Source organism: Ammospiza nelsoni, chromosome 2 (genome assembly GCF_027579445.1).
Source record: "Ammospiza nelsoni isolate bAmmNel1 chromosome 2, bAmmNel1.pri, whole genome shotgun sequence".
NCBI lineage: Eukaryota > Metazoa > Chordata > Aves > Passeriformes > Passerellidae > Ammospiza > Ammospiza nelsoni.
In genome coordinates, this window is record NC_080634.1 from 45,116,577 (window position 1) to 45,142,523 (window position 25,947).

At 40.0% G+C, this 25,947-nt stretch overlaps 1 protein-coding gene across 6 annotated transcripts in view; it reads left to right on the top strand.

Moving 5' to 3' along the window:
• Positions 1–17,208, top strand: part of GRIA4 (glutamate ionotropic receptor AMPA type subunit 4) — a 215,861-nt gene extending 198,653 nt beyond the window's left edge. Inside the window, exons 14-16 of one of the 6 annotated variants that reach the window (XM_059467010.1) lie at positions 6,650–6,764; positions 9,401–9,648; positions 16,077–17,208. In XM_059467010.1, coding sequence (XP_059322993.1) covers positions 6,650–6,764; positions 9,401–9,646 — 361 coding nt within the window. In that variant the 3' untranslated portion in view covers positions 9,647–9,648; positions 16,077–17,208. Of the gene's footprint in view, positions 1–6,649; positions 6,765–9,400; positions 9,649–16,076 lie in introns of those variants that run through there. The other 5 variants (XM_059467011.1, XM_059467007.1, XM_059467009.1 and 2 more) reach the window with 5 other exon arrangements.
• The last annotated feature ends 8,739 nt before the right edge of the window (positions 17,209–25,947 follow it).

Below are 25,947 nucleotides of genomic sequence, written 5' to 3' on the forward strand. Positions count from 1 at the left end.
TTATGTGATACTACTAAAAATATTTTTCAGTGACATTAGAGGAAAAGGGGAAAAAAATCAGTGTGACTATCTCTGAGGGGTAATTTAATGTATGGTCCAGGCTCAGGGATCCATTGTTGACACAAACAATACTGGTACAAACTACAATTTTCACAAGTATCCAAAATAGGAAGACAAATTTCAGATAAAATATCTTCATACTGACATTTGCTGATATCTTTTCAGCAAACTGAAATCCATGGTGGTTCCCTAGGCATAATTTGCCAGAATTTATTGGACAGGAATTTTAGGCTGCATGCTAGGCTGAGGTGTTAACAGCTTCATATTCTTACTGCATTCTTCTGTCTTCCATATGGCCAGCACCAGTTCTTCCTTGCTGCCTCACAGCTTTGTTTGAGAAACTGCCTGGTGCTGAAAAGAAGCAAAAATGTGGAAGACAGTGAAGTGGGGGAAAATTGAGGTATTAAAAATACCCCTTCTGTTCCAGGCAGCGTATAATAATATTTATTTATGTGCTTGTGTGTGAACAATATATTAGAGAATGCTTCACAGGTAGTTGTGCAGGCACAGAGCTAGTCAGATAGAGATGATTAAATTTGATTGATTTGTCATACACAGCTTATGTAGCTTTCTTTACAGTTGCCTACATATATTTTTTCTTACTATTTTCTCTCCCTCTTTAGTCCTTTTGCTCTTTTGTGCTGTGTCCTGGCCTCAGGGACCATCCCTTGGGCTGTTCTGCACTCACCCAGAACTGGTCTCCTAATCCTCTTCACTTTGCCTGCAATCCTGCTGCTCTACCTATTTTTCCCCACACCGCTCTGCTTGCCAGCAGTCACAGTTTCAAAAATGGTCTCTATTTTCTCTTCCAAAATGTTCAGATATATTAGACCCGATAGAACTTACCTCTACTCAAGCCTGAGCTTTTGCATTACTGGGGGAGGAGTATTTATTTATTTATTATGTTTTAATATCACAGGCAGAGGATAAAATCAATAAAATACTTACATTTTCTTAGAATATCCTCCTCATAAACCTGCAGTAGTTGCAAAGTGAGATGAAAGTTAGATAGAAAACTAAGGATGTTTTTTAACTTACTTTCCCTAATTACCAGCCACAGGTGCTGGGAGTCATAAAGCAGGGAAAAGGGAGCAGCTCATGGTGGAGGGACACACAGGGCTTCACCAGGGAAATGTCTGGAAGTGCTGAAGGAGCAAGTTTGGTGTGGTAGAAAGTGACAGAAAAAGGAGTTGGGGGGAAAAAGTAGAAAAGAAGGGCAAGGAGTGTGGTTCATGGAGAAACAGAGGAGCTGTGAATGCAGGAGGGAGGAAGGAACACATTGCCAGTGGAAATAAGCAGCAGGTGACACAGACAGTTCAGGATGCAGTGTGGTGGGCAGGACAGTGTTAGCAAAGGATGGAGAACATGATGGAGCTCAATCCATGGTTCTGGGACTATACCCAGCCTGCCAGGAGCATTTATCTGGCCTTGGGCCTGTTTCTTGCCGCAGTTTTTCCCAGGCACAGCTGGGTGAGCGGGCAGTACCAGTGGTCCTGGGAAGCTCCAGGTCTATCATGTGCCCACACTGGCCACGTTGGGTGGAACCAAGCACATCACATCGTGCAGGTGAGCAGGCATCCCACGCTTCTCAAAGTCTGCATTGCAGCTGCATCTGATCCTGGGTTATAAACTACAGCCAGGCTGATTGCCCAAAGGGTAACTTAGCCATTTATCATCTGTACAATTCATTTCCTTGCTCAGAAACACTCTTGATCAATTGAAGTCAAAACCCTTTCTACTGAATTAATGGAGCTCTATGTATTTTATTTCTTTTCTGCTAGCAAATTATCATTACTGGAATAACCAGGACACTATGCATTTCCTTAGTAAACCTGATAACTGCCAACAAGTCCTGAACTAAGTTCTTACCTTCTTAAGAAGGTTAAGAATACTTCTTTTATTGTACAAATTTAAAAAGAAGCTTTTTTTAGCAGCTCCAGTTTAAACTGCAGGGCTTTGTTGCCTCATGAATGAGAATACGAAACTCCTCTTCTCTTGAAAGAAATAAAGCACCTGAAGCTAAACTGATAACTGTGCTGTTACTATTTGAGATTCATTATTCAGAATATGAAAGTGTAGACCCACAATATCCCTTCATGATAGTACAGAGGACCACAGAAATGAGGGAGCTTCCAGAGAGTTCAGCTGTTCTCCACAGGTCTGTATTGCTCTGTAAATCAGGATGTCTCCTACCTCCATTCTCTGCTGTTAAAAGGTCACCTCTAGCCTCCCCATTTATTGTTCCCTTTAAGGGACAATCTTCCAAAATTCAGAAAGGCAGTTCAGAAAGCTGCCCTGTGTGAGCCACCTGTGGTTTAGTGATCTGATTAATTAGTTCATGATTGAAGATAAAAGTGAGTTCCTCAAGTCATTTGAGTGTTTTTGAAAGTATTACCTCAGATCCTAATTGTATGCCATCATCTCATGTGGTGCACAGGAAGGTACTGAAACACAGTTTCTGCCACTTTGCTCCATTGTTTGTATAAAGTGTGAGTGGACAGAAGCTGTGCTGATGGAGATTCTTCCCAGTCTCCGCTGGCAGCCTGCAGGAGAACACGGTGGCCCATGTTTTTTTCAGTCAGCTAGGAGTCTGACCTTACACTTAATGGCTCAGCCATGAGTGGCTAATGAAAATGCTCCTAAAATATATCCATGATTGCATTTTTAAAATCCTTGTCTCTCTGAATTCTATATTTGTTTCAGAATCACTTAGTATTGTGATTTAAATGTTATAATTGCCCATTTGTTGTCCTGAACACAGCTAGCTCAGGACTTCATTAATACCATTTTAAAGCACTCTGATTTTGCTGATGTTGCTGGCTCAAGATCCAGCCTGAGGCTCTTGAAAAACGGCCCTTTCAACAGCAAGTGATTGATGACAGGATAGGAGGAAATGAGTAAGAAGCCAAGAGAGGAGGTAGAAGGGCTGAGAACGTGATGAGAAGTTAGAAAACCAGTGTCCCTGTGCCCAGGTCAGGCTGTGCCAACACTGACTTTGGCACATGGGTGAAGAGCAGGGTTTCCTGTGTTGTCACACAGCAGTTTTCCTCAATGGCTATGTGGGGCAATTTCTTCTCCATAGATAAAGGGTAATTTTAATTATTATTTCTCACATATTATCTTTACATGAACTTGAGGTAGCTGGATTCTCTTTATATACAATAACAGAGATTCTCAGCAGCTGTACATTGGAAAAAAACTACGCTTGATTTTCACAAACTGTGCCAGTGTACTCTATCTGAAGATTTAGCCCAACATTAGTAATTCAGAAATCACTAAGCAATTGAACAAGACCCAAATCTATAGTCACTTTCAACTGCCATAATAAGAATACGATACTGAATTTAATGGGAGATTTAATTGTAAATGCTGAATTTATCCCCTTTATGTGACTTCAGTACATTCCTCTTGTTCACATACAGCAAACCAAAGCAATTTTTTTTTGTTTCTGTCCCCTTTAATATCAGTGGGACTATTCACCAACTGATTGTGCAAGCAATCTAGTAAGAAATTGTAGTCTCTGAGTTTGTGACTGACATGGTCAAAATAAGTGACTTGGCCCACGAGCCAAGGTGATCTGGACATGCATCTCCCTGTTGAAAATGTCCTACTGAAAATGAAACAAAGAAACAAAATAAAAACCTAAAATACATTAAAAATCTCAACACCTGCAATCACTTACTGTGATTGCAAAGAGGTGCATATATGCTATGACTCTGAAAATTTAAGCAAAACCTCTTCTTTTTCCACTCTGCAGCCCCTTAGTCTGGGCTTCTTATATTGGATCATGTACATTTCCCATCACAGCTGACTGATTTAAATTAGGGCAGAAATCCTGTTTTGAAGGTGTAAAATATTTTAAAATATTGTAATATATAATTTCAAAGTTTTTTTTCTTAGAATGCTTCTCCTTCATTACAGCTGTGACTGTCTGAGGGCAGATACGAAGGAAATGTCACAGAGCCTTGTTCAGGCAGGCAAGAAGGAGAGGGGCCAAGGGCAGGCTTTCTTGAGCTTCAGCAGGGCCTGCATTCAGAAAGTTTTCCACCAAAATTCATGGAAAGGAGAAACAAGGGCCTGGCATCAGTCACATCACTGCTGCATCCCAGTGAAAATGGAAACTTCCTCTGCTGATCATTGCCATTGAGGTTGCTTAGAAACTGAGGACAGCATGGCAATTTAAAGTGTGAAATTGATTGTTTTTCCCAAAGGAAAACCTGAGAGCTTCCTTGCAGAGACAATGCAGAAAGGATGACATTAAAGGAACTACAGTTGGAAAAAAGAAAAAAATCCCCAGCCTGTTTCAGCTTTTAAATGACTAAAGTGTTAATCCTGGGGGAAAAAAAAAAAAAAAGCAGAATAGGACATGGAAGCATCTGCTTTCTAACTTGTTCCCACCTTGCTGGTGGCCTTGATAGTTCATATCTATTCCTAGTTATCAGTTTGATCCATTTAATCTGCAGCAACTCCATAGGCTTCTGATTTTCCAGTGGAGAACAGTACCTGTAGGTCCCCTTACCTTTGTCATAACCAGCCCTGTTCCCCTGACAGAATTCAGGAGCATGGGAATGTGGCTCAGTGCCAGAGCATGACTTGTTACAGAGGATGGCTATTCAAATAATATTAATTATTTTGTGCTTGTGCTAGAAGCCAGCAGAGGATCATGTTGACACGCAACTTGCCAGCACCCCACGCCCACTCATTTCACAGCTGTGGGACTCTCATGTTCCACTGTCAACCTGCACAGCCTGCTGCCAGAAGCCTTAAGGCAAAATTTAAGTTTGAATACTGGAAAAGAGCAAAAAATTGGGTATTTTTTGTTTCTAGAAGCAGAGTATTGCATATGAATTAAATGTGTGGGATTTGGAAAGTGGATGAAGGTTTTCCTTTACTTAGAGTAATCACTTGAGAGTTCCTGGGAAATCCTCTCACCCAACTGTGGCTGTCAAAAATTTCTCCAAGGCACCAAGGCTTCCTCAGCAGTAAATGAAGAGGCAGGCGTCTCAGCATTATCCTTTGTTAATATTGGTATCAAGGCCCACCATTTGGAGGTACCTACCTTTTCCCATTAACTGCAGGGAGGTCTGGACAGACAGACAAAGCTTGGGGCATAATTTAGGGTGCAAATATTGAGGTGAGGTGAATTCCCACATTTTAGGTACATATAGAAAGAGTAATTAGAAGTTATGAAGAGGCAGGGTCCCTAGAGTTAAAAATAGCATACAAGGCTCAGAAGCTGTTACTTGTGTATTAAATAGCTATGTACAAACCTGCACTAATATATTAATACATTTGGGAATTTCCAGTTATACCAGTTATAGAGTGAAATAAGCCCCTTTCCTCTTAAATGCAAACTATTTTAGTAGGTTCAGTTATACTAGACTAATTAATGTTTGCACTGGTTATTTATTTATTAAGCCTTGAATCCGTAAGTTAATGTTTAGGTAATGAATGAATTATGGCATATTATGGGAGATAAATTTTCCCATAGAAATCTGCTGGCATAGACAGGATCATGTCATTTAACATCACCAGAAGGCTATCTATCACATGCCATTTCTGTTTATCTCCCTGCTTCTCTGATATATATTCTATTTGCATGCACACCTGCACATAAATAGATATCCATATGCCTACCACATAATTCCACTAAGAATTGGGCAACAATTTGAAGTGAAAAGTACATAAAATAAGTCTGTTAATAATTTAATACGTTTTTAAAACATATAGTGATAGATCTGCATGAAGTGGGGCATTACCATAATACCCTGAGATTATTCAATGAGTTTAAGCAACTTCACTGTAAACCTATAGCATTTCATGATTCTGAGGCAATGGATTAGGTTTCATTTCAACATTAAACTCTGTTACACCACCCACAGCAAATACCACCAGTAAAAATAGCTATTCCAAATAGAAATTTATCACCAGCCTGGGACCCTTGAAATATTGACATGAATATGTGAGATTTAAGGAAAAACTTTGAATTTTAAAATAATGTTGAAATGGGAAATTAAAATGGAAGACTCGCTGTCCTTCTTAGCTGAGGATAAGGGGATCTTTGCAGCTGTCCCCCCAAGTTATTTGCATGCAGACATCCTATTACAGGCCTGTGCCAAATGTTTATGGGCAGCACACTGCAGGAAGTGTCTTCTTTTCTTGCCAGGATAATTTTGAGGGCAGTAAATGAAATACCTATGGCCAAATCATATTATTAGTTTGTATGCATCCAAACTAAAAATAGATTGAAAGCAAGAAACACAAATTAACATTTCTTAAGTCACAAATGCAGTTATCTTACAAATATCTCTGAAGGGTTTGTTGTTAATGTGTGTAAGCCAATAGTTTTGGGTTCACAGTAATTGCATACTATTTATTTACAAATCTTCCCCAGCAGTATGTGCCTGTTACCTAAAGCGATGGAGCAGGTCCCGGTCTTATGTCTGTCTCTAAACCTGGGCCAACAGTACATGACATAGCACCCACTGTGGCCTCTGCTCTGTCACTTTGCAATGCGATTCTATGTAGTTTTACTTGAATAACATAAAATAACATATATAATGTTATTTATGTTATTTTCCACGTGAAGAACTCCTGTAAACCTTGCCGTTTTGAAACTCAGTGAGGCAGGCGTCTTAGACAAGCTGAAAAACAAATGGTGGTACGATAAAGGTGAATGTGGACCCAAGGACTCTGGAAGTAAGGTCAGTCGCTACAGTTCGGGACCTAACTATCGTGTTCACAAAGCAGTAGAGGAAGTAATAAACAAAATGACATAGAAATAAAATAAGCAGCTGTAGACACAGAATGAATCAACTTTGGCCCATCTTGATGGCGGTCATGCTTTAATTTAAGGAAGCACTATTGCATTTTAAAATCTTTAGTAATACAAATCACCAAACATCATTCCACATATTCAGAACATCTCTTGATGAAATACAAAGCAGATTTTTGGTTTTGGAAGAGGCAGCCTGTGACAGTGTTCACAGGGTTTTTCAGGATGAGGGAAGAGACGTAGATCTGACTCTGTAATTCAGAAGACTTGATTTATTATTTTATGATATATATATTACATTATAACTATACTAAAAAGAATATAAGGAAAGGTCTCATCTCAGAAGGCTAGCTAAACTAAGGATAGAAAAAAATTAATAACAGAGGTTTGTGTCTCAGACAGAGAGTCCAAGCTAATTGGGCTGTGATTGGCCATTAATTATAAACATCCAAGATGGGCCAATCACAGAACCACCTGTTGCATTCCACAGCAGCAGATAACCATTGTTTACATTTTGTTCCTGGAGCCTCTCAGCTTCTCAGGAAGAAAAAAATCCTAAGAAAGCATTTTCATAAAAAGATGTCTGTGACAGCAACCTGGATTAGTTATTTCCTTCCTGCCTGGAGGGTATGGACTTTTCCCATTGACTGCTTAGGAAATACTCTTTACACTTCCTTTAGGAGCTGGCCTACCTCAGCAGTGTTCTGAGAAGAAGAAATGCTAGCAGGAAGGATTGCCTTCCATTGCTGGCCAGGAAGGTGGCGTCTTGCACATTTGGGGATGTCCCTGGCTCCTCGGGGGCCAAGGAAAACTTAACTTGAGCTTTGAAGTGAAAGGCTTTGGCAATTAATAGTTTCTACAGCTTCCAGTGTTTATCTTAGTCCATACCCAAACAGGAATCCTGGCAGCTCCAGAGAGCTGACAGCTCCTTCTCTTTATGGGGACAGACACAGAACCGGGTATTTTCTGATGGCTGGGAAACACCACAGTCAGTGCCAGCCCTGTATTTGAGGAGGCTGACATTCCTTCACATTACCTGACTCCATGCCAGCCTCTGCAGCCACAGCTAAAATGAACAAATGACAGGCACTGACTGCTTGCTGCCTGCATATCTCCAGACTTACCTTGATAAAATTAGTGTGGGAAAGAAGCTTTCAACACATTTCACTTTTTCTGGCAAGTGCTTTGAAAAAAAGGAGTGAAAACCATTTAAGAGGATGACAAAGTATCTGTAAATAACAACTGAGAAAGCCTCAACCTACCACCTACATCAGGGCAGGTCTTTCTCAGTCCTGCCTCCTCCTTGTTTGCAAGCACCATGTTAGCAATTGCCACCAGAGGGACAGTCATCTCCAAGATACTTAGGCTCTTCCTAGCCATGTAAAAAGGCACAGACAAAGCAGAACCCAGGTAAAAGCCCCAGTCGCCTCTGTACACCCGTGGGAACCTTTACTGTGCTCATCTACTGATTACACAATGAATAGTGCCTCTTTAAATTAAACATCCAAATTTTTTGCAGTCTACATAAGTTAAAATTTCATAGAGATTAAAATCAGAAGTTAAATACTCTCCTTACTTTAGCTAAAGATTATATAGTCTGCATAAGAATAAAGCTTTATAAGTATTTTAAGGCACACGATGTAGCATATGAAGTCAATCCTGAGAGAGTTCCTTGAGAACTATGCTGAAAAAGCACATGGATTTCAAGTCCAAAAAATGTGATTCATAACTAAGCAGTGAAGTATAGAGAAATGTAGAATAGTTATTTACTACATACACCCAAGAAGGTGATTATAAAATGATGAATATTTAATACTTTGCTAAAGAAAATCCTTACTTTTATCTAAATTATGAAAAATGTGTTAAATTGCATAAACTGATATTTAGAAGTATACTGTTACTGAGCTTAGTCGTCCATGGGCATGTTCCAGAACTGTATCTATAGTAAAATAAAACAAAATACAAGAATAGGTAAGAGGCAAATATATCACAATGTGTATGGTACAGTGTGCACTTTCAAAGGAAGTGTTTGTTCAAAGAAAGAACTTAAGCCTCACATGTTATTTTTGCCTGTCATTTAAGTATCAGAAGCTCAGTCTGGATCTTTTAAATTAACAGCAATGCCTATCACAAGTACAATTACTGGTTTTTGTAAAGATCAAGCAGAGTCTTGTCTGATATAAAATGGATTTCTGGATTCCCAGGCTTCTGAAGAGCTTTACATAAATGCAGTTTCGTATCATTGCTGAAATGTCTCCTAAATAGAGCTAGACATGTCATTGTTCAATTCTCCATGTAATGGAGGTAATGCTTTGCAGTAAGCAATGACATCCTGATATGTTGGCAATATACTTAGAATAACTTTTTTATGCCAACCGGGAAAACCAGTTGTTTAAAATATATTTTGTAGATCCAGATAGGTCAAATTTTGCTAAAGTGTGTAAACAACTGTCATTAAATTTCAGCTAAACATTGTTACTTGTCTATTTTTAATGTTTTAATGTGTGTTTTGTGCTTCTTGGGATCCATTTTCCAGGGTTAACTGTGTGACTTCTGTTTTCCCAGGACAAGACGAGTGCCTTGAGTCTCAGCAACGTTGCTGGAGTCTTCTACATTCTGGTTGGAGGCTTGGGCTTGGCAATGCTGGTGGCTTTGATAGAGTTCTGTTACAAGTCCAGGGCAGAGGCGAAACGAATGAAGGTGGCAAAGAGTGCACAGACTTTTAACCCAACTTCCTCGCAGAATACCCAGAATTTAGCAACTTATAGAGAAGGTTACAACGTATATGGAACCGAAAGTATTAAAATTTAGGGGTAGGACTTAGGGCCTACTACAGCGAGTGGGTGATGCATCTTGTAACGCAGTGTTGTGACATGTCTGTCTAGTTGTGCTTGCTTCTGAACAGAGCTTTATATTTTGGAAAACTTCAGTGCAAAGTGGTTCAGTTCTTTTGGCTGCAGATGTACAGTACATTATTCTATGTTGCTAATAGACATCTGCATTGCAAGGAATTTTTAACATGAAAAATACATTTTGAACAATTCAAAGTTGTCAAATCAGTTGAGAAATGACAACTATTTTAAATAAGAAAGTATATATCCAGAGGGCCAGTTTTTAAGTACTTGATTGGAAAGTCTGTTTTCTGAAAGGTTTGCACTCTACTAGAGACAAATTGCTGCAAGCCTGTATTATTCAATGTTGGCCCTATCTGTAACCAAGATTTAGGATAGGCAACATCACTGAACCATAGTTAACCTAATGAAAGAAAAGGCACTGTTACAAGAAGTCTAAATGTTGTTTTACCTTCTCTCCCTCCTCCCCTCCCTGTGCCTTCACCCTTCCTTTGATACATGTTTTATGCTAATTGTGTGGCTTTTTTTTTTTTTTCTCCCCACAATATCCTGCTTCAGGTCAACTTTTGCCCACTATAATAGTCTGAGAGTCACTAACCAGGGGATAGACCTTGATTATCACCCTCAGCTTTCAGTAACAAACCCCTTTACCTAGGTCAAGACTAGTGTATTTTAGACATTCATGCAGTGATTTTGGAGGCTGAACTGCTGATGCTGCCGAGCTGCATCCTGCCCAGCTCCCCTGAGTAGGTGTGCAGGGATGGTTTACTAATGTACTTGCTCTCATCCGTACAGTGAGTATCTTGCCAACTAATCATTAGACAAATCAACTCCATGACCTTTGGAAATGGCATGCAGCAGCAAATTGAGCTTCTAAATATAACTTTTACGTAGCTCCCAAGCTATGCTGGCTGCTGTATAAGTGAACGTGCAGCTAGCACCCTACCCTGTCATCCTTGAGCTCCCTTGCCCTTGCAAACAGCAAGCCACATGTCTCCTCTGTTAACAACTATCTTCAGCTACATTTTCCTGAGCCATCCCTATATAGTGGAAGTAGAAAACACAAATTTAGGGAAATGAGATGAAGAATATAATACTTATGTTGCCACTTAGGAAAAAAAAAGCTTGTAGGAAACAACTGGAGATGCACTTATTATTTTTTATTTATTATTTGTATAGCGCTGGAGTAGGCGGCGCTGTACAGTAGGTGAAGTGTGCCAGACACACAACAGGTCCCTGTCCCGAGGAGCTTACAGCCTAAAGGCACAGCCCGTTCAGTACCGCACCATTCAGTACAGAGCAAACACAGAGTGAGCAGAGAATGCTGTGTGAGCATGGTAGCTGGAGCGCTGCGAGGAATAGGTGGGTTCTCGGGGCGCGAGGGAGGGGGCTGGCTGGGAAACTGTCCCCTGCACACTCTTCTCTGGGCTTTTCTTTTCTTCCTTGTTCTACAAAGAGTCATGACCCTGGGTGTATTCTAATTGCAGTAGAGCTGCCAATTTCCCCATGTTAAAAAAAAAAAAAGAAAGTGTTAGCTATGCACTTTGTTCACTAGAGAAAATGTGAGGCATGCTATGTGCCAAGGGAACTCCAAGAGTATAGACCGTTGTTCATCACTGTGAACTGCAACACAGGACTTCTAGATGCTAATATTAATCTCCCAAGTCCACTCCCTTCTGTCAGTAATAAGGGTCTTGAAAAGAAGTAATCCTGTGCACGTCATTGTGCCAAATGCAGGTGAAGGGTGTTTTTTTCCTTTAAATTATTTAGTGATGTGCTCACTGAAAGTGTCCCCAGGCTGGTATAAAAGTAAGAATCCCAGAAAACATATTCCTTATCAAGTTTACAGAGTGCAATGCATTCAAAATACAGTCTTTAAAAAAGCAAACAAAAAATAAAGCTTTCTTTCAAATACTGACCTGACCCCAATTGGCTGGCATGCTAAACATGGCAAGACTTGAAAATCCCCACAGTTGCCACCCAGTTCTGTTATTTCATTGCAACAGACACTGATTATAGTTGCAGAATTTTTTTAGTCTTAGTGTTTTCTTATAATTAAAAAAATAGAGCTAACTGAGTTTTGTATTTAAAAAAAAATCATAAGTACCATACTCTAAAATCTGGATTTCTGTGGGACTTGTATCACAAAGATGAATTCCTACTGGATAAAATATACTTTAAACAGTACAAAAAAAGATACAAAAATGTTGCATTTTATTTAACTGAAAATTCATTTTTGGGTCAGTCAAAACTTCTGATAATTAACATTTTAGGGCACAGACTTTTAAAATTCACAAAAAAATCACTATGATTTTGAACAAATATTTACAGACTTCTGAAATTCTTCTTTCTGCTTATTTGGCATAATATTTACATGAAATTGAAAAATTCCAAGTGAAGTTCTTATAAAAATGTTTATAGTGATATGTGGGAGACTGCCAAGGCCCAGTCATCCTCTCCTGGCCACACTGCACAGGGGGACTATGCCATCTGTTAGAGCACATGGTAGTCACAAACCCCTGTTTAGCTGGCAGCATTACAGAGCCCACAATGATGGCTGCACATATTTCTGTAGAAATATGTCTGTCTTACACATTTTGAAAACTTTGATATGGTTTTTTGGTTTTTTTAATCCAAGGAGTAAAGAGATCCTATTGGAATTAAAACTCGCTAATATGGAAAGATGCCTGGTGGTTCTAACCTGCATGAGTAACCAACACATCTGACTTTTTAAGCTAACATCAAATAGTTTTAATGGTATATGTTTTAAACTAATATAAAATAACTTAAATAACCCTCCTGAAAATTAATATTCATTACCCTGATTTTTAGTTTAGTTTCATACAGTTAAACATGAGTTATCTCAGGGAAATTCACCTTTCCTCAAGGCAGCTGAAAATGAAAATGAAGGGCTAGTCTGTATATGTGGACTGGCTTATATAGTAATGGATTAGTCTATATGTGTAGGATAAAGACATTCAGAAGCACTGGCAGGCAGTTGCATCTGCTGAAGAGAGGGAAGAAAGTTTCCTTTAAGGAGGGAACAATCCTTTCCTCCTCCTCCGGGCAGCAGTTTTTCCATTAGTATTAAGCCCCTAGTGTAAATGTAGAGCTGATAGCGAGAGCAGAGAGGAGCTTAACATCCTTCTGTCCATCTGCTCTAAGGCAAAGCCCTGCTGAGTTCCTCACCCCAAACCCACAGGCTTTGGAAGGGGTTGTTCCAGTATCCAGCCAGCCTCCACCACCACCTCTCCATGGCATTCTTAGTGGGCCATGAAGCTCAGGAACCAGCTTCCAGCTCAGCTGCCTTCTCTTGCTCTCCCATCCCATGCTGTTGTTTATAACTAATGAATGAAACTAATTGCAAAACAACAAAAAGCAATGGAAAACATCACTATTACAATTAACTACAAAAAAAGGTGAAGTGCTACAGGATGGCTCAGTAAGTGTGTAATGTACTTATTTTGTATACTTCCAATTTCATGGTCAAGAGAGAAAAATACATTAAAAGTCCATCTTAGATATTTGTGCCAAAGCCACCTCCATGTGACCCAAGTACTAGAGGAGCATGTACAACAAAAGAGCTGACACAGGCTAGGATATTTGTATTACACAGACTGAGGATATCATCTTCCAAAATTCCCATTTCCCCTCTAGAAACAGAGCAGTCAGTGTTTTCACATGATTAATTTCACAACTAATCTAATCAAAACTAATGGCAAATTTGAAAATACATTATCACTATTAACTGCATACACTGACTGAAAGGAGACTTTCACAGTTTGCATAATATTCACAGTAAATACCGAGACTTTTCCCTCTTATCCCAGCCACTCCTGAAACTGTTTCTACATCCAGGCCAGAAATCTGAAGTTGTAGCAGCACAGTCAAGCAGAGTACTAGCCTGGCTTGTTACCTATAGCATAGTTTAAAACACAGAGCAGACACCTATCTGGTTACTTGGCTTTATGGCACTGTCCCAAGTACAAGTTTGACCTGCTCCTCCTGGCTTTGTGTCTGAGTTGTCCTGTGGTGTGTTGCTGAGCTGTTGTTAGTCTTTAACTGAGGACAAGAGTTATTTCCTTGCAGCTTTTCTGTTCTTTTGTGGAAGGCTGCTGAGAAAATGTTGTTCTCCTTTTTTTTAATCGTTTTTATTTATCCCGGATCCCTTTTATTGTCTTTTTGTCCTGAGTGTGTTGTCAATGGCCAGAAAGTTATTTAGACTGAGCTAGCACAGCTACATAGAACTTGTATATCCCATACAAATCTGAGTGCTCTGACTCAGATTTCCCAGTGGGAAGCTCTGAATGGCCATGAACAGATAGCTGATGGGTGTGCTGGAGAGACTCTGGTAGACAGTTGTGACTTTCTGGGAAATGTAACCTATCTGGAGCAAGCTGTCCCTTTCCACCCAAGTTTGCTTTCTAATCTGGTTTGGACTCTCATCCCTCTCCCACACTAAAGCACCTTTAGTTTTTCTGTTGCCATTGATCAGAACATGTTCTCTGCACTTCTGCAGTTACCAGTACCCATTTGCAGGGACTCAGGACATGCACCATGTGGATCTGTACCACACTGCATTGTGTCTGTGCTTTGCAAATGCAGAGATTCTTATTTGCTGCTGGGAAGTAGTCGGAAGTTTTTGGTAAAGTTCCCCACTTCTTCATCACCTCTGCCACACATTTTGTATCTGGGTGTTGTTTTAGATGAAGATATGTTTGGTAACAGTCCCTGTCACAAAGTACAGTGGTGGCAGGGAAAGGTTTCAAAGGATGTCCTTTACCAAAGCCAAGGTTTTCCAGAATAAGGGGGATGCCATAATGCCCTCTGAAAGCTGAGGCCTTTTCCTGAATTTGGGTGCTTTTAAGGGCTGAAGTGTTTAGGGTAATTGGTTTGGAAAGCTGCTTTTAAATCCAAGCTCTGACTGTGCCACAAACAGCCGCTGTATTTCTGACAACTTTTTGAAGCAGCTCCTGATAACAATGCAATATTAGACTGGTGCGTTTCCACAGAAGTGCACCAGAAGCAGTGGAAATGTTTGGGAGTTTTAAGGGCTCATCCTCATCCCTGTATGCTCATATATAAAATAAACTCCACATATCAAACAGCAGCTCAGGATTTCAGTGCTACCTCAGAAGGAGAAACTGGGCTCAGAGGGATAAAGTTCAAAATGCAGAGATTAGTAAAAAAGCAAACAAAATGACTTTATGATGTTTGTTATCCTTTTGCTCCTATGTGAATGCTCCTATCTACCTTTCTTTCCAATTAGTATTTCAGACTGCATCCCTGCATTTACATAACTTCTCCTGACTAGAAATCAGATTTCTGCACTAATTAATATCTTAACATGGTTATCTCTGAAATCTCTTTTAATGTACTATAGTTTGGATGCTTTGTTGCATTTTTTTACCTTAGACACTTACCCTAACTATAGTAATCTGGAAATCATTTACTTTAAACTAGTCATCTTGGCTTTTTTTTTATAATCACTTGAGAGAGCCTTATTGGATTTTTATATTTAGCTAGTGATTTTTTGATGACTAAAGTTAGATGGCATAACTATAAATCCTTTAACAAATCCAGATTTTTTGCTAGAGTAATTTAGTTCCTAAACAAGATATTTCATTCTGATTTAGCTGAAACGAAAGATTTTTAAGGAACAAAAATGTAAACCTTCCTATGGGAAATTTATACGTAATGTAGAAAACTGTATAAAACTGCATTTTCTCTCAATAAATTACATTTTCTTTGAAAGTTATCACCTTCTCTAATTGTAGGGAAAAAAAGAAATATATATATATATATATATATATATATGAAAGAGATTTGAGGACAGTTCTCAGATTTCCTGATACTAAATATTTCCATTGTGAAAATAAGTAATAATTTCTTTAGATTTGAATGACGGAATTGCCAGATAGCTGGTACAGTTATTGCAATTTATACACAATTTTCAGTAGTTATGTTTAATCCTGGCATGCCTAGTTGAAGGTCAAAGCCTATAAACACCTGTGCATGACTTCATTCACAGATGCTAATGCTTTCAGGTTCCAAAAGGTCTTCTCACTGTATTTAAATTTAGTTTGAAGCAGTTTAGATGAAGGTATTACCTCTTCAGTTAATTTCATTATCAAATTCAGATTTTATATTTAAATCAATAACAATTTATTGTTATGAAATTGATCCTCAGAATTGCTAGTCTTTTTTGCCCAGTAGACTTAAGTGCTATGTATTATATTTCTGATGATTACTATTTCTATATTTAACGTTAACATGAAAAAAATGCAGATGTCTAAAATTTAATATTTTGGTGTTTGCTGTGTCCGGGCTGGTTGAAGGACAGAAACATTATAACACTCTCCTCTCTTCTGCTTTTCCTTCAAACCCAGCTTACCTTTTCTGAAGCCATAAGAAACAAAGCCAGATTATCCATCACGGGGAGCGTGGGAGAGAACGGGCGCGTGTTGACTCCCGACTGCCCGAAGGCCGTGCACACCGGAACTGCAATTAGACAAAGTTCAGGATTGGCTGTAATTGCATCGGACCTACCATAAAAACCAAAAAATTAATTGAGTGCCTTAATCAAACTGTGTTGGTGACTGATGGGAACACAGCACAGACTGTAACGACATGGGAGTGTCATTGATGAACTGATAATTTGGCTGAGAAAGGGAAGTACGTCCAAATGCGCCAGACATCATCAGCAACAATGTGTGCATGAGCTCAGCTCGGAAACCCAAACTCAGATTTTATATCAGGAAAATTCATAATTTAGTTTTGTTGGGGGGAGGGGGCTGGGAAGGGTGTATTAACAGCAACAAATTTCACTTGAGTGGACTTAAAACTAATAAGACTTGCCAATTTAGCGCATTAAACTGTGAAGAACATGCTCAGAAAGGACACCATTTTGGTCTTTGTCTTGACAAAGAGAGAAAAATAGCTATAGAAGTCAATGAACATGCTAACCTGTGTCTCCAGAACATCAATATATACAATGGAAGAATACTCAGCTGTTCAGCTGTAGAAATGAATCACTAAACTGTGATAAAAAAATAATAAATATGTAAATCCTGTGAAAAAAAAATAAAGAAATTATTTACATTTTCTTTGGAAAAAGAGAAATATTGAAACATGCTTGCTTTTTAACTGATGTAAATTCAGTAGAGGACAACACAATTCTTTTTTCTAACCATCTTAGGGAAAAATCATTGCAATAATTGATATAAAATGCCATCACTGTAATAAAATTCAGAGAATTTTTTTTTATAAAAGTTGTTGGTCATCCTCTTGTTTGCTGTTACCTTCATTCTGTTCCATCATTCCGTGTTCCACAGATTTGCATCTGTCTAATACAAGAAACAAAATGATAAAATGTTTAGAGTACTTCATCAGTCTGCAGTGTAGAATCAAAAGAGACTACGGGTCACTCATGTTACAGATATTATTTATAATCTTGTTCTGTGTAAGAAACTGTGGTTTTTGTACCCACCAAAAAGAATAAAACAACAATTGTTCTTATAATATTGACAGAGCTTGAGTTGTTTTCTGATCATTAGGGATGCCACCTGGAAAATAGAAAAGGGCCGTTCATTTCTTACAACAGGATTCAGAATCTTGTCAGAGTCAGTCTGAGTCCCTGCACATTTCTAAAGTGCTTTTAAGGGACTTAAATTGGGACAAAGGACTCTGAGCAGCTAAAGAATTGTCCTGGTTATTCATGATGTATTTTAGTACTAGTCACTAAACACCTACCTGAAGTGTTAGGGAACCATTTAGTGATAGTGTTTGTCCTCTGGGTAGGTCAGGGACAGAGATGCCAGGGAGCAAGGAAGTACAAATGACAGTCCTTGAGACTGATGTGATAGATGATAGCTGCAGCCTGCCCCAGTTTTCATCCCCCAGCCTGTCAAGTGGCATACCTGGGAAAGACCATTTGAATAAAAGCCAGATGTGAACAGGAGCAGGCGTGTCTGTAGGTGCAAAGTAGCAGCGAATCTGTTTTGTGATGGTCATTCTCCTGGCATTCACAAGGCCTGGCAGTGGTGTCCAAATCCAGAGTATGGCCAGCACAGTAACAGCCACATGCCAGAGCTCAGACTGCAAGTGAATTCAGACTGGAGTGATCATAGCTCCTGAGTTTCCCGGGCCCATGAGGGGCCATGTTCCAATGGCTTACTTATCCCCAGAGCCTGGTGCTGGTGCTTCTCTCAGCCCTCAGGGCTCTCATGGGGAGGAGAGCAGGCCCTGGGTGGAGCCCAAAGCCCAAAGCTGCCCAGCAAGGACCAAGCCCCAGCTGCTGCCAAAAACAGCAACCTGACACTGCTGAGCCGATGCTCCTGCTGTCTGGCACAGACAATCACAGAGTTGCAGAGCAGGGCTCAGTTTCACTCCAGATAGCAACAACATAAATATGAGTTTCTTGCCCCAAATGCTCTATAGAGACCCTTTATAACTACTGGGGAGGAATAGAGAATGAGTGAATGACTTCCTCTTAAAGTGGACCTTAAAATATCAGACAGCTGAACCACAGCAACAAGAGCCTAAATCCTTCCAGTAACCTTAACATAGGCTGATGGAGACCAGTTCCTATAGAGAGTTTGACAGTGCAGCAAACATGAAAATAAGGTGATGCTTTCCCCTCAGGCAGAAAAACTACAGTGTGTGCAGGGTTCTTAGAGAAAAAAGACTGATAACACTACTATGAATCACTGTGACTAAAGTTACTTTGTATCCATGTTTTACTGGCATGTTTAGCACATTCATTATTTACTGTGAATTGTTCTGTGTTTCTCTGGCTAGGTTAGGTGAGTTGTCTGGTTTTTCTCTTTTTTGAGTAAACGTGGAAGCTCCCTTCTTTTTACAGCTGTATTTAAAAAAACAACTTCTGGATGGGTTGGTTCTGAGTTTGTCTTTTTTTTTAAAGAAAAAAATGTTTGCCTCCATTTTTCATAACGTAACATATTAGAGGCTGAACAGATTGAGAGACTGAGGATGAAGAATGCTGTCTGTTTTGTTTTACTGTGTCTGTCTGTTTTTCCAGGAGCTTGTCTTCATCCTTTCTTTGTCCATGACTGTGAGCAGTACCAGGGCTGTCTTGGGATATTTACTGTCTTCCAGTGTTACCCCTCTTATACACTCCCCTGTCTCTTTAACACATTATGTTTATTTTTCCCTTTCAGTAAACAGCCCATGGCTGCTGTTAGGAATGTTGCTCCATGGAGCTCATTGTTCCTTCCCTAAGTCAGTTTCAACGTGGCAATGAGGCACCCAAGCCCTTTGAGAAGGCCAGTGTCAGTAGCCATGCACTGGGAAGGATTCAGAACGGAGCAGCACGAGCAGTGCAGCCACTGAGCTGCGTGGCCCTGGAGTGCCGTGACCCACCAAGGGCCAGCACGTGGCCAGCAGCCACAGGCGGGGATCACCACATCCTCTTACCGTTTCCAAGACTTGTCCTTGCCAAGGGAATGCTTTGCTGAAAGGAAACCTGGTCAGCTGAGGTAAAGAGGATACGCTCACTTTGCTGATGCCTGTCATAGGCAGATAAAATATTTGAAGAAAAAAAAAAGAAAAAAAAATCTGGATAGGAAAATGCTACAGCAGCATTTCTCAACCACTACAGCTCAAGTGGTTGAGAAAGCAATCTTGGGGGATTAGTCTGCTGTCTCCACAGTGACTTACACTTTTGTCTTACTCCAAGAGGGTAGCTGCTGCACAACTGCTGTGACCATGAGAGCAGCCCTGGGGACAAGGACAGGGGTTGCTGCTGGATGACAAGCTTAACATGTCAGCAAAGTGCTCACCCAGCCCAGAGAGCCAAACGTGTCCTGGGCTGCATCCAGTGGTGGGCAGCAGGGCCAGGGAGGGGATTCTGCCCCTCTGCTCTGCTCAGAGCCCACTGCAGGGCTGCATCAGCTCTGGGGCACCAGCACAGGGAGGACAGGGACCTGCTGGAGTTGGTACAGAGGAGAGCTTCTAAGTGTATCACAGGTCTGGAACACCCCTTCTGTGAAGACAGACTGAGAGAGTTGGGGTTCAGTCTGGAGAAGAGAAGGGACCCCTGTGCAGGTGTCTCACATGGCCCAAGGCATCTCTAATACCACTTGTGAGAGAGTAAATGAATTGTGTCCCAGTCTCTAGAGATGAGTTCTTTCCAAGCCTCCATTGACTAGATCTCCATGGAGTATGAAAATACTTCAGACACGTAATTTTCCTACAGATTTCTAAATTTAGCTGTCTTAATGATCAATTGAATAGTAACAGCATTTATCTGCTTCTAAAATAATTTCAGTTTCAATGTAATCAAGAGCAATTATTAACATTAACACTCACAACAATATTAGACTCTGCAAAATAAATTTTCTGAGCTGATGAGAATCATAATGTAGGCCTAGCCTGCTTTGACATTCACTGTTATATGAGTACCTTCTTCTCCACATTAAACCCTCCCACACTGGTTGTGTATTCTATTAAACACCTATTAAATTTAAAATCAGTACAGACTTGCTGGGTTGTCTGAGAGCCTCACATGCAGAATTAGCTTTATGCAACCACTTGTTATTGCTGAATTTCACCTAGGACTATTCTGGGAACTGAATGTACATGTTCTGAATTGAATTTGCCTCGGTACAATTGAGAACAGAGCCTGGGGAAAGGAGAATAGCTTTATACAACTGGTTGTAATCATTGAATGTGGTAAAGGAGGGCAGTGGCACTTTTCACCTCTGTTGCTTAATAATTCTGTAATAACAACCCTGATAGGATGTAGAATGAAGAACAAATATTCTTTAATATTCAATGTAAGTATACTTTTATCCATGATTAGAAAATTACAGCAAAAGGGACCTCCTAAAGCTGTCAACCTGCAGACTTTACATACCACACTAATGCTGAAAACAAGAAAAGAAAGGCAGCCTGCAAGGAGCTGCAGAGATTTGTTGTAGACATGGATTAATTAACACTGTTACCACAAAATGTGTAATTGGTATGCAACAGCAAGTTTAACTTCAGATAAAATGTCGAAGGGTAAGAAGTCACCAGTGGAATTATAAATAGAAATTTAGAGTCACTTCCTTTTCTAAATGAGAGGAGGGCCACAGATTGCAAATAACTTACTGATTTCATAATGGTTGCATTAAATGTAAGGTCAGGCAAGCTGAAACTAGTAAATAGGAAACACGAAATCATTTAGACTGGAAGGGATTTCTGGAGGTCAGATCCTTCAAATATCCATTTAAAATAGGTTCAGCTTTGAAGTTAGATCCAATTTCAAAGCTTAAGAGGTTTCTCAATGTTATTCTATCATAATTTTAGCATCTCCAGTGTTGAAATTGCATAACCTCTCTGGGCAACCTCTTCAAAAGTTCTGACCACCCTCAATATTTTCCTAAGGGCAAAATTTTCTAAAATTTTTTGTTGTTACTTTGATTCGAAAGCTGCAACACATATCTCAAGCTGCTTACCTAAATATGTGCATTATCATTTGTGTTGCTGAGCTCAGAATCTGGACCTATCTGTGAGGGGACTAAGGCATGTTATCATTACACTTCAGAGGAGTGTGCCCTGCTGTCAGTCTTTCCTTGTGGCTAAAACAAAGATTTATGCCCGTAGCTCACCAATCCATCGTCTTCTATTAGCACCAAATACTATAAAGTTCTGAAGGCCAGACCCTGATTGTCTTTTTAGATTGTTCTATCTCTAAGAGCTTCAAAGACCTTCAACAAGGCTAAACTGTTGAAGTGAACTTTCAAGTGCTGCAAGATAAATTACACTTTTTCCTAAGTCCTGGAAAAAAGAATTATGTTACTTTTCAAGGTTTTGTGTATTTTAGCTGTCCCTGTAAGGATTCCAGTGCTAATGCCCTGATTCTACCTAGCCATTGCCTGATACTAATTGTTCAAATCCATGCATAATGTTGTAAAAATGTAAGCACTAGTATGGAAGGAAAGAGCTGATCTGGTGGGACTTTTAAAAGTATTTTGGTGTAGCTGTGTACAAGATGTGGAGAATTTAGAAGTCATAAGACTGCAGCAGTTTAAATCCAGTAATTCTATTAAAAGAATCTTTCTAAACACTACAGTAGTCATGAAGTGCATAAATACATAACAGAGGTTGTGTCTTGCCTTCTTCCCTTTTATATTCCGGCTACCTGCAATATTGTCAATTGCTGGAAGTTCCCTGACATTTCTAAAACAACTTTAGGGAAAAAAAATGCCTTTTTGGCTAAAGGACAGAATCAATATTCTACAAAAAAAAATCATCTGTTAAAAGCTCCATCACAAGGATTAAGAAATAACTGCTGGAAAGCCTACAGAAAATGCAATGGCATTCTGAAAGCATCTGATATTCCGGGTGACACTCACTGGCTTTGAACATCTCCAGTTTCACTGTCTAGAAACTTGTAGGATGCAATATAAAAAAATTATTTTAGACGACTGTTTGTGGGTGGGACAGCGATGCCCTAACAATCTTCTCTGAGTGTTGTTGGTGAAGACAACCAAGAATGACTCATTCAATGGCTGACATTTACGGAGCAGGTGCCCACACTTGGGCAGATGACTCCTCCTCGTGGGGACCCAAGGCCAGCCAGCACACTGTGAAATGGAGTGATTCTGGCTCGTTTGCAGCATCAGAGAGACGAGCTCTGGTCACAGTGCCACTGACACAGGGACACAAGGATGGAGTTGCTGCCATCACTTCCAAACTGAATGCTTACTACCTTCAGCTGCACAGTACCTGATGTCAGGGGGTGCTTGCTAGCCACTCCATGTAAACACACAACTTTGGATCCCTGATGCTCTCACAGCTGCTGCTGAACACCACCAGCCTCTAGCAATGTCTGCTTGCCCCCAGCTCCAAAAGATTAGGTTGCTTGGTACCCATTGTGTTCAAATTGCCATTTAATTAGTGTAAGCCACTGGTAAGCTCGTGAGAACCCTGGTTACAGCAGCAGCTGGATACCCCAAAATCTGAATTCTCAAAGAAGAGGTGAGAGGAGGTGGGGAGATAATTCCTAGTGGCAAGTGTACCTTCAGCAAACCTCAGGAATGACATTTTGGATCAAGAGGGTTGGAGGCAGGTCAGTGCAGCCTGAGGCACTCTCCCTGTGCATTTCACTGGGTACATTTTCATTACAGCTGGAACGTGAGCCTGTATTTCCTACAGCTCAAGTGAGTTAACTACTGGCAATATAGAAATTTCCATTTTCATGTTAGTCTATTAATGCTTATTTCTTCACAGCAAGTGGAATGTCTTCAGAAGAAACCCAAGCCAGGGGCAGACTGGTTTTCATCCTCACCACCGGAGCTATTCCATGAATCAGATCTTGGATGACAACAAAGAAATTGAAAATACATGAAAAGGACATCATTTATATAAAGACTAGATGTAAGACTTCATTTCTTCATTTAGGGAGTATTTTAAAATAATTCTAACACAAAGCAAAAAAATGAAGTCACTGTATGAAATACTGAATTGCATCATTCCCACAGAAAATGCAAAGAGGTGCTTCCTTTTAAAACAAGCAATTATCACTCTGAATGATGCTGGGAAGAAATGCCTGCTCTTTCCCCAGAGACGTTTCTGAGTACAGGGAGGAGCCCTGAGGAAGGAGGCTGTCAAACAGGTTGAGTTACACTGATAACCATGTCAGGTTCAGTTACGTTTGATATTTTCCAAGTGTGTGATCAGTCGGTGAAGGCTTTGAAGTGGCAAGCGTGATGCAATTGAGTCTGAAATTCCTGCAGAGTTCCTGAACAGAAGGGGAGGTTTCTTTTTAAGCATGTGGGCACAACTTCTAACCTGTCTCCTCTTTCTCCCCATCAAACAGAATCTGTTTCAGGAGAGAGAGTGCAGTTAAGGTCACTGCTTTCAGACAGGTTCCTCAGTGCTTGGGAGGCAGGAAGGTGATGTGGAAATGCTGCTGCATCCTTTTTTCCCATTTGATTGGGTCACGGGGGCATGCAAATCCTGAGAGAAGGCTGTAAGACATCAAAGCCATTATCAAGCACAACTGATAAGATTTGGTCCATCATGCTGATATATTTTCCATGCATTCAGACCTGTCCACCTGATTATCACATCCTCTGTTAGGAACTGAAAACCAGGAGTCACTGTGACATTAAATTTACCTAGGAAAAAAGAAGTGACAAGCATGAATCCATTCTTCCTACTTTTGGCAAAGTCTGTGGGATGTTTCTACAGATAAATCACAGGAGTCCTGACCCAAAGGGGAAACTGGCTGATGCTTTCACTCAGCATTGTTGTAACCATGATGTTTTCTGAAGATGGTGGAGCTCTTTGGGACTGTGTGTGATCACAGAGCACTAGCAATTTGTGGTCAATCTGAAAAAAGCTCTCGGGAGATTTTATTCCCACAAGGCAACACAGGCTTTTGACTTCCCATCAGCATGAAGTTACCCAAACCAGTCATACTGTCTCGTCTTGTTATGAGTCTCAGTAATAGTCACAATTCACAGTGCAGGGACATGTCACTTTGTGGGATGCTCGTCTGGCCTCTTGTGGATCAGCAAACAAGAGGAGCAGAAAGATCTCTTCTGAAGTGCTTTGTTTCAGGTCCTGTTTCTGGTCCCATCCTTTCTTCTCTTCCTTCCCTGCTGGGCCATTTTGGCCTTTTTCCCTGTTTGTGAGATTCTAGGCTAGAATTCTGCCCTGTCAGGCATTAGTGGGCTAGAGCTGGTGAGGAGGAAAGGGATTGATGGAAATTTGAATGAGTGAGTTGTGAACCTGCTCTACTGGTTGCTGTTTGGCTGCCTTTCCTCTTTACAGCTCCCTTGCTCTCTCCCACACTCTGTTAGATCTCTTTCCTTATTTCATGCCCCACTGAAGCTCTGGTCTCCAGCATGTTTCTGCCAGAGCTCCTTCTGCCAAAGAGTGGCTCATCACTTGGTTATGAATTTCTTTCATGCCCTGAGGTTTTCCACCTTTGTTCACCTACATCAAGCCCCAAGTCATTCTCCCACCCACTGGAGTTTCTTCCACTCTCACAGCTATTCTTTGTGCCAGGATGATAAAGGTTGGGATCTTGTCACCACGCAGGGCCCCCTTGCAAGGCAATGTCATACCTACAGCTCTGCATCACAGATGGGTTCTTTCCAACTGAACCAAATCAGTCCTGAAGTCCTATTTGAAAGCCTCCAATTCCAGCCTGATGAGTGGTCACAATAAAAGCAGGAAGATTCCTTTCCATGCGCATTGCAGACAGAATTCCTATTTATTTTTTTTTATCTGCAGGAGTAGGAGGGTGTTGGTGCATTTTCTTCCTGACGTTTTGCAGTAAAGCTACAAAGCCACTCAGCCTTCATCCTGCATTTCTGATGTGGATTACTCCTACTTAAGTGTATAGTTTTACATTTGTCCATCTTAAATTGCATTCAATTCTTCTAAACTAATTATCCAACACCTTAGTTTCATATAAAACTTTTCAACATTTCATATGAAATAGAAAATAACAAGGGAGAATAAATTGGAAAATTATGTTCTAATAGTGAGAAACACGATTTTATTATCACAAATTGCCAGTGCTATTAATATTTAATAAAATAAGTCTTCATTCTAAAGTTTTCTCATTAAAATGGTGATTTTCTGCAAAACATTGCAGAAAGACTGCATTTAAAGTAATCGCTTCAGAGTTATTTTGAAAATGATGGTCATGAAATTATTTTGAGGCATTAGCAACAGATGATATTAAGTTGTTATAGGGACAGAAGTGATGTGGTGACTTTGTGGAACTGAGTGACATTATGGTGACAGTTTGGGAACAGCTCCTTTGTTTATGAGCTTGGCTTTGAAGAAGAAGGAGAGATGAAGCTTTGCAAACTTAAAGCTTCTCTGTATATAAAATGCCAAGTATCCTAACTACTCTCTGACCAAATTTACAGCTGAAAGAAGACAAATATTTCAACAGTACTTCTTCAGGTCCATTTACTTTAATATCCCTTAGGAAAATAAGATTTATACCCATACAGTAAGCTTGTACAGAGGGAAAATACCACATGTTAGTAAATTTGATATATCTAAAGGGTTTCCCAGTAGTTAGAAAACAGAAATCATTTCTAGGCAGAAAAATATTTTTTTCTTTCATGGTATGAAGTCATCAATCAGAAAACTTTATCTTCTGTTTTTTAATTAGCTCTCTTTGATAAATGCCAAAAAAACCCCATTTGTTCTGTAAAATGATGTTAAGACAAAGAAATGTCCCTTTCTAGAACATCTTTTCTTATGTTCTTTGTTAGAAGAAAGAAG